This window comes from Euleptes europaea, chromosome 3 (genome assembly GCF_029931775.1).
Source record: "Euleptes europaea isolate rEulEur1 chromosome 3, rEulEur1.hap1, whole genome shotgun sequence".
NCBI classification, from domain to species: Eukaryota; Metazoa; Chordata; class Lepidosauria; order Squamata; family Sphaerodactylidae; genus Euleptes; species Euleptes europaea.
This window is the reverse complement of record NC_079314.1, coordinates 81,725,267-81,734,547: the sequence shown is the minus strand read 5'-3', so window position 1 is coordinate 81,734,547 and position 9,281 is coordinate 81,725,267. Positions and strand designations below refer to the sequence as shown.

Genomic DNA, 9,281 nt, shown 5'->3' with positions numbered 1-9,281 from the left:
TTTTGCAAGGGGGATAGTCACATGTGGAGTGCACATGCATATTACTCTGGGTTGTAAAACCAGATAGAAAGCAATTGAACGCAGATCAGGAATGAAGAGGAAGATTCGTGCTGTACTTATCAAGATACAATTTTGAGCAGGTGGCAAAAAGTCAGTTCTAGGATCATTAAAATAATGAGTAGAACAAGGATATAAAACTACTTTAGCGGGGGGGGACTTTATTTAATTTTTTTGGGAAGCAGTCTGTCTTGCATTTCCTAATCAAGAAGCATATCTCTGAAAGCATTCCTACATCTGTTTTTTATCAGAATCAAATAAAAGTTTTCCGCTGGAACAGATGGCACTAGTTTTAATTTTGTCTTCTTTAATTTAGATAGTACAAACATAATGTATTGACATTACAGATGCATTAATATCACCTGATTTCCCTAGTTCAGTCTATCCATTCTTCAACAATTTGAGCTTAGCATCTCTGGGAATGATCTTAAGGACTGGAGCTGCTTGATGTGAAAACCAGGAGTTTCTGCATCTTACTGTGTAGGTGCTGAGGTACGTTAGCTATTTTAGGGGTTAAAATTGTAGTCATTGATGCGTATATATTAGGCTGTATTCATAAAACTCTCTGTGTTGTCTGACTCAACCTCTTACAGTCTAACAACAGTGGCCAATAGAAAGAACAGAAGAGAATCCAAGAAAGATGAGGTAAGCCTGATTCTGTAGCACTGTCAAATTAGAAACAATGGAATATTAGATATCTTTGGTAGTGTGTCTCGGGGCTATTACTATATATTTTAGGTTTTATGCTACTAATTTCCAGGAATTCAGACTGCAAAAAATGTTGAAAGGAGACAGACTTTTATACTTAAATTATTTCTAACAGCCTCAAGAAAACAGCACTTAACCTGAACAAGGTAAACTCATTTTAATTACTCATTATAACAATTTTGAAAAAAATAGATGTGTAATGGAAAGATATTTCAAGCTAATGTTTAACTCAAAGAAAACCTTTCCCCCAAAACTTAGTTTTTGTGTTCTTTTCTTTCTTTTCTCCTTTTTTCAAGCATTGTTCAGTAATTCTGTGGACTGTTATCCAAGAGCAGTTTCAAAGACTTAAAGATTTTGGCACAGGATGTTTTACAACAATAACTATTATAATATAGCAATACAATAATAACTGCTATAACTACTAAAGTAATGTTTTGTTAAAAATACAAGATATTGGATTTCCCCCATTGCATTAGTGATCTGTATCTGTTATTCTCTTCCAATTTTAATGTTGGGGTGGGGGGTAAAAATACCTTTCTTTTTCAGTATGGGAGGCTGGTTAACAACTCATTAGCTTATTAACCCAGGCAGACATCAGAAATTGGAATATACGTTTACTGTAATTTACATTTATTTTCTGTAGGGATTTGGCTTGCATATTAAGTTTTTAAAGAATTGTATACCCAGTGGAAATTTTAGTGTGAGAATTAAGAATGTTTTTAGATGAAGAAACCTGAGTATGAGTGAAGCAGTAAAGTGAAGGTCTGGGCAAATTTTGCTTTATAAGTAACTTCAATTGTTTTTTGAAGAAAGCAAACCATTTGGAACACAAGGGGGTGATTGAAAAAGTACTTAACTTTTTCAGAATTCTTGGAACATGACCAGCAAACTGCTGTTAAAAATATTCTTTGATCTTTCCTTTGTGTGCAATGAGAATTGGGCCTAGAAAATCTGATCCAGATGCCCTTCTCATTTGGGAGTACAAAATAACATGTGAGTTTCTTAAAACAGAGCCAAAACAGCTGGACAGCTGTCAGTAAATGCAATCATGTCAACCCCATTCCAATGCATGCCTCCTGTTTCAGATGGCATGGTTTTGTACATGAAATATTTTGCATTGCAAGGTCAAAGGTCAGTTTAAAAAGTGACAGAAAGCACTGATTATATTTCTAGTTTCCTTGGACTGAAAGTGGACTTGGCTTATCTAATAAACAATGTATGATACAATCACAATGTGAAATATACTATTTGGGAGTCGTTCCCATCGTATTTTAAACATAATGACTGTTCTTTTTTAAATCAGAAAATCTTAAGTAATACCATGTGAAGCAGTATTAAACCCATTATAAAAATAGCATTTCTCAGATTTCATTGGTGTTTCATTGAAATCCTTGTAGCTTTCAGAAACAAATGTTGGAAATGTTATGAAAGTATTCACTTTCCCCCTTTTTTTCAGGCAAACTATGAATGTAAAACTTTGTTCCTGCCTTTTGGTAGTCTTACTGACCAATATTGCGTGGACTCGAAATATCAGACCAATATATGATGAGACCTCATATGATTGGTCATTCTACAGCTTTGAGTGTCCACAAAAATTGTTCTGTCCACCTGGCTTCCCAAATGCTTTATATGGTGATAGTAGGGGACTTAAAGAAATACCCATCATCCCAGCAAGAATTTGGTATCTTTATCTCCAAAACAACTTCATTGAAACAGTTAGAGGGAAATCCTTCACAAATGCCACTCAGCTAAAATGGATAAATTTGAACAACAACAAGATCAGCAACAATGGAATTGAAAAGGGTGTATTTGCCAGCCTGAAGAGTCTTCTTTACTTGTTTCTTGAAGATAATGAGTTAGAACAGGTGCCTTCTCCACTGCCAGCAAGTTTGGAGCAGCTACGTTTGGCACGAAACAAAATCACTACAATCCCAGGAGAAGTCTTCAGCAATTTGGAAAACCTCACTATGCTAGATCTGCATCACAACAAACTTTTGGACAGTACTCTTTCAGATGCCACGTTTAGAGGATTAAGCAACCTCATACAACTCAACATTGCTCAAAACTCACTCACTAAAATGCCACCAATCCTTCCAGCAAATGTAATGCAGCTGTTTTTGGATAATAACTCTATTGAAGCAATACCGGAGAACTACTTTAATGCAATGCTCAAACTGCTTTTCCTTCGACTGAATAACAATAAATTAACTGATGAAGGTCTACCAACTAAAATTTTTAATATTTCATCGCTTCTTGACCTACAGCTATCTAACAATGAACTCACTAAAATCCCAGCTATTGGTATTCACCTTGAGCATCTTCATCTTGATAACAACAGAATCAACAGTAAGTCTTAGCCTAAAAACAGTGAGAACCTTTTTCAATTAAATAACTTCATCTATTGGTTTCTGTTTACCACTTGGTGGCATAAAAGGAGAAAAAGGGAAGCTTTTCAAAATACCTGAGAAGCATCTAAGCTTACTGATGTTAGGAGAAGTGACAAACTGGGCCAGTTTTTAGTTAATCAAAACCTAATGCATTTTTAAAATATAGGTGCCTTTGGCCTAAAACCTGTGACAGCTCCACAGTGTCTACTAGTGAAACACCTGTCAATTTGATATTGGGGATGGAACCATCAGTTGAAGGAATCTCAACAGAGCAGAACCTGTTTGCTCGTACTACTGAATTCTGTCAATGAAAAGCAGAACATTTGTTGACTGGTCTATTTATTTATTTAACATATTTATATAAACCTGACTTTCTCCTGATGCAGTGAGGGCCCAAGTAGGGTTGCCAGCTCTGGGTTTGGAAATTCCTGGAGATTTGGGGCAGAGCTTGGTGAGGGTGGAGTTTGGGAGAGGAGAGGAAGCTCAGCAAGGATATGATGTCATAGAGTCTGCCCTCCAAAGCTGCCATTTTCTCCAGGGGAACTGATCGCTGTAGTCTTGAGATCAACTGTAATTACAGGAGAACTCCAGGCCCCACCTGGAGGATGGCAACCCTATAGGCCCAGGTAACTACAATAAATACAAAGCTTGTCTGTTAAAATCATTAAAGTACATCATTTAAATAGCTAATTAAGATAGAGCACACATCTGTTGCCGTCATGATATCACATAAACTCATTAAACATTTCAAATCAAGTATATTAAAGTACATTAATCCAATAAACTATACACATTTAAAAAATCTAGCAAGGAGGCCAATAACATTCTTACAGGTATGCCAAACAGAATAAAAAAATCTTCGCCTACTGGTGGAAGATAACAGTAGAGGGATACAGACAAATCTCCCTGGAGAGGGAATTCCAAAATTTTGGTGCCACGACTAAGAAGACCCTTTCTCAGGTTGCCACCTGTTTAGTCTCTGATGGCAGGGATACCCAAAGCAGGGCCTCCAAAGATGACTGGAGTTGTGTAGATTCATATGGGGGAAAGTGGTCCTTAAGGTATTCTGGGCTCAATGGCTGGCAACCACTGGGAGATAGGGCGCAGAGACATGGGTGAGCACATTGGTTGAGCATTGCTCTAGGAATCACTAAAAACTCTAAGGTAAAACTGAGTTTCCCCTCGAAGTGATGTCATGCCACATGATGCTGGAAATGTTTTTTTTAATGTAAAAATAATTGGCAGCAGGGCTTCTACCATCATAACGGGAGACTAGACAACCCTGCTTGGAGCAGATACCAAACAGCTCAAATGGACAGTGTCTGGGAGAGTTAACCTATAGGCACAGTAGGATTTGTGCAAAGCCTTCCATTTAGGTTTGAGCATGTTTACCCAGAGCAAAGATACTTACTTTATTTGAGGTGCATAGGTATTTTTCATGCTTAAGCCCTCATGCTATCAAGCAAGAAATTCTTGAAACCAGGCCAACAGATCAACACAGTCCAGAATCCACTTTCTCACAAGCAAATAACAAGAACAGCTTCAAATTACATATTCAGCCACAATTTATATCCTGCTTCTCTTCTATCATGAAATTCAAGACAGCATATATAGGTTCCCATGCAGGTACTGGTCATATACAGCACTTCTTAGCTTTAACATGATGCATTCAAACATACAGTTTTATGCAGCATATTGTTAAGGAATTGTGCATTAAGAAGGCATTTTACTGCTGGGAAACACTGAGGCAGAGAGTACCTTGTCTCAAGGGCATTCAGTGAATCCATGGTAGAGTACTTAAAACCCATGCAAAGCAAAAAAAAAAAAAAAATCAGCCAAGTTATAAACGAGATCATATAAATACATAACCCAGAATTCAGAACAAACACAGAGCAAATCACTAAAAAAAATGAGCCAATGTAGCCAGGATTACAAATTATTTTAATATGCTTCATTTTAAGAAATTAAAACAGTTATCCATTGCACACACACATCCTTCAGACACACATCCTTTCAAACAAACTTTCTGTTTCTCTGTCTCTTAGGAGCGCGTGCATGTGCGCGTGCATACACACACACACGCACAAACTTAGGCAGCTGCTACAGCCATCTGCTGTTCCAAGTCTAGTCTCACTCAATTTACTTGAGTAGGCTCACACTAGTGGTCGGAAGGGCTCATTAGGAAGGTCAGCAGAGCCGGTGGCAGTATTGCTCAGGTAGCTAGCAGGCTAAAGACAGCATAGTGGGCCAAGCAGCATAACACAGTTTCTTCATACCACCTTTGCTTCTTACCATTCCTTCTTCTTTATCACCACCAATGTTGATGGCAAACATGGAGGTAAGACAACACCTCACTATGGGAAGAGAGGCCCTGACGAAGGCCAGCGTGGAGGCACGGCAGTGATTTTAGTGTCACCCATTGCTACCACCCAGCACAGACACACTTTCTGATGAGTAGTCACTCATGCATACGTTTGTAATTTATATGTAATAATAATAATAAATAGATATGTAAAGTGAAAATATTAATTGATGGAAAACAAAACAGAAACTGGATTTTCCTTCTTACCCAACCATGTGGAGCCACAACTTCCTACACTAGACAGGCTGACAGTTTTTTAGCTGGTTGACAAACTCATGGGGAAAGCTACAGATGTTACACCTCCTCAGTACTGCATTGGTTTAATTCTGCCCTGTGCCCTCTAATTGTTTGTTAAGAGACACTGGACACCAAAGCAGCAGAAAAATGTTCAAATGCTGTTCAGTGGTCCTTAAACACTTGCTAAGCTTCTTGATTCAACTTAATACAGTGATCTTGTGCCTAGAATTTGTCGCTCTTGCATCTTCAAGGTATGCAAGCTAAAGTCATTTAAGGTCATTCCCATGTGCCAATAATAATTTAATATTCATACCAAATAAAACCATTAGTCACCATCATAATCATTAGTCTACTATGATGATGATGATGATGATGATGATAGTAGTAGTAGTAATAGTAGCAGTAGTAGTAATAATAAATCTTAATTTATTCTCCTAACACTTCTATAAAATAGAATAGCCTGATGCTGACTAAGCAATCTTGAAAACTGACCAGATATTTCAACAGGCCTCCCATATCCAAATCAATTACTATTTATTACATCACATGATTATCATGTCTACAAACCTTTATGTGTATATCTACACACACTATCAGAAAAATTAATATTAGAAAGCTGAAGTGAATTAGAAACACATTAACATTATACTAGGGTTTATGGTATGGCATTTGACCAGAGTTCATCACCACTTTGCTAAAAAGAATGACTTAAATCCCCTCTGAAATTTCAGTCAAGGGACAGAGAGCCATGAAGAAGTAAAAAAAAAAAAACCTTCTGCAGCCCAGCTACTTGCAGCAGTTTATTGTAGCAGTGTCTTTCTTTCCCTGGCAACCTGAAGCTTGCCTGGCAACAGTTTCTCCCTGGGGGAAAAACATATTTATTCCAAGGAAATCATATACCAAAGTTTTCAGGAATGAGGAAGAAAGTACCAAGTTTAACACAAGATGTTCATAGCTGTTTGGTCCATAGCACAGTCCAAAGTAAAAGTTATGGAATACATTTTATTAAGACCCACCAAAAAATAATACCCTGCTTTCTTTTGATTGATCTTCAAATAATTTCTTCCCAGCTTTTGTTTTTTGGATGTTATTAAGTTTAGGGAAGCTTCGGGCTCCTCAACAGCAGAAGGGGAAGCAGTACTTTTTCTGCTTCCAGGGGAATAGGCCAAATATAGGAAACTAAAACTGAACTGTGACACTGCTGGCTTCCCACGGAGACCTAAACTTACCGGATAATATCTGAAAAGTTTACCCTGAAGATTTATTAGACACATGCTTTGTAGGAGGAAATCTCATGTCTTCTTTATGTTTTTTTTTTTTAGGTATTAATGGTACTCAAATATGTCCAATTCCTATTCCTGGAGATTATGTCTATGAGATGGATCTGCCACGCCTCCGCTATCTCCGCTTGGATGGCAATGAAATTAAACCTCCAATTCCATTTGACGTCATCCTATGCTTCCGTCTCCTTCAGGCCATTATTATTTAAAGACAGGAGAGTCACAATTAGTTTGTCACAATTTAAAGAGCAAGTTTTGCTGGCATGAAACTTGTTTGACCTTCCTTATGTCATTTTGGATTTTCATTTGATATTCATTTCCCTGGAATTATTTCCTTGAAAATCCCCCCTTTATAGTTGTACCACTTCCTGTTCTTTCTCGACAAGATTTACCAGCTGCAGCCAATATGCTGCATTTTTTGTCCTATAAATGTACTTCTACTAAACCTATACCTTTGCCACCCAAATGTATTTCCAGACTATCGGTTCCCCTCAGAACCAGCCCAATCAAAGTTTTGCTGTCATTGTATTCTCTGTAGAGTTTGACTTGTATATTCAGGAATAATGCATTCAAAATATATGATAAGCAAATGTAGAATTTAAAAATATGTTTTGCTTTGCCCTTCCTTCACTAAAAATAAATAATTAAATAAACATTGCTATATGGGGCATAACTGTGTTTCATTGTGAAAATAAATAGTGAAAATCTTTCTTTTTCCTTCCTTCATTGATGGTCTTCATTAATGCCTTCATTTTAGGAGACTCAGGGCAAGAATCTATCTTTGAAATAAACATACAATTAGGAAACTCGAGGATTGTTGAAAACAGTATTTCATTAACAGTGACTGCCAAACACTTTCATTATTGTTGTACATAATCTTTACCAACAGAATTGCCACCAACAGAGTTACTTCAAGAGAAATTTAAAGCAAATAAAGAAGCATACTCAACTAAAACATCAGAAGAATTTTAAGGGGAGGAAAGCTTGAGAAAAGTGTGAAAACTTGTTGAATTTCTCAGGATAGTTTTGAGCATCCTATAATGCTAGCGTTGATTCAAGCTAATTTTCCCCAGTTCAAGATATGTACAGCAAAAACAGTATACGGGCAGCCAATTCCTGAGAAAGAGGGCTGAGCTGTTGGCTGGAGACAGCGCAGCCACGCCACCTCCAAAGGAGGATTGCCCCCCAACCGAAGCCAAAAACCTGCCCTTACCTGCAAGCCCCATGGAACCGCTCCATAGTGTTCCATGAAGCTATGCCACCTAAAATGGTGGTAAAGGCAAAGGAGGTGTTTCCGGCCTGAAGGGGGGGGGGTTAGGAAACTGCCTAAAGGTTTCTTCCCTTCAGAACATTCTGGGAATGCCACCTGGGATGACAGCACACCTGGGCCGATGGAGGTGCGCTTTCAGGAGGCCGTGCTGGCATCCCAGGGCCACGCTACCATGGCAGCTCAGGGAGGTTGGCATGAGCAGTCCAACACCGGCGCCCATGCCACTCGGTTGCCCTTTGGCGCATCACTGCTCCAAGCAGCACTGCCAGTGTCTTGGTTGCTTGTATGGAGATCTAGCCCTGAGCACTGAGCAAAGTGATTTAGTGAGCTGCTGCTGGCAGTAGAGTTGCCAAGCTCCAGGGAGGGCCTGGAGATCTCCTGGAATTACAACTAATCCCCAGACCTCAGAGATTAGTTTGCCAGGAGAAAATGATTGCTTTGGATGGTGGCCTCTATGACATTAAACCAAGCTGATGTCCCCCCCACTCCCCATACCCCACATCAAGCTCCACCCTCCAAATCTCTAGGAGTTGGCAGCCCTTGTTGGCATGTGTGGCAGAGTTTGCCTTCTTCTGATACACTGTATTAAGATAACTGAAATTCACCAATATTACTATATTATGCAGTTGGTATGGTCTATAAATACTCAGTTTTTTGTATCTAATTTAAATGAGGGCATGTTCAAAATGTATCTGAATAGAATCCAATGTATGAATTACTTCACCTTAGCTAAATACAAGGATCCATAATGAAACTTTCTGCTTCTGTATGCACTGTCATTGAGTTGCTTTGCGAATCAAATTGGCATCAACTAATGACTATAAATTTTACCAATTTTTAAGAGTTTTTCCCCAAAATACTTTTAAAGTTGTTTCTAGTGCATTCTAGCCTCCCACTGTACAAAATAATAAAATAGAATAATAAAAGTTGATGATTCTGGGAGGGATGATTTGAAGAAGAGGAGGAAAGATCTTCTATGG

The 9,281-nt window shown here is 38.3% G+C and overlaps 1 protein-coding gene across 2 annotated transcripts; it reads left to right on the top strand.

Annotated features, from left to right (window-relative positions):
• The first annotated feature begins 581 nt into the window (after positions 1–581).
• Positions 582–7,373, top strand: KERA (keratocan). 2 transcript variants are annotated; one of them, XM_056846916.1, is made up of 3 exons: positions 582–702; positions 2,222–3,111; positions 7,074–7,373. In XM_056846916.1, exons 1-3 carry the CDS (start codon positions 698–700, stop codon positions 7,238–7,240), a joined length of 1,062 nt encoding a protein of 353 aa, XP_056702894.1. In that variant the 5' UTR covers positions 582–697; the 3' UTR covers positions 7,241–7,373. The 2 variants fall into 2 exon arrangements, with proteins under 2 accessions (XP_056702894.1, XP_056702895.1); XM_056846917.1 differs by lacking the exon at positions 582–702 and adding an exon at positions 716–911.
• Positions 7,374–9,281: the final 1,908 nt, after the last annotated feature.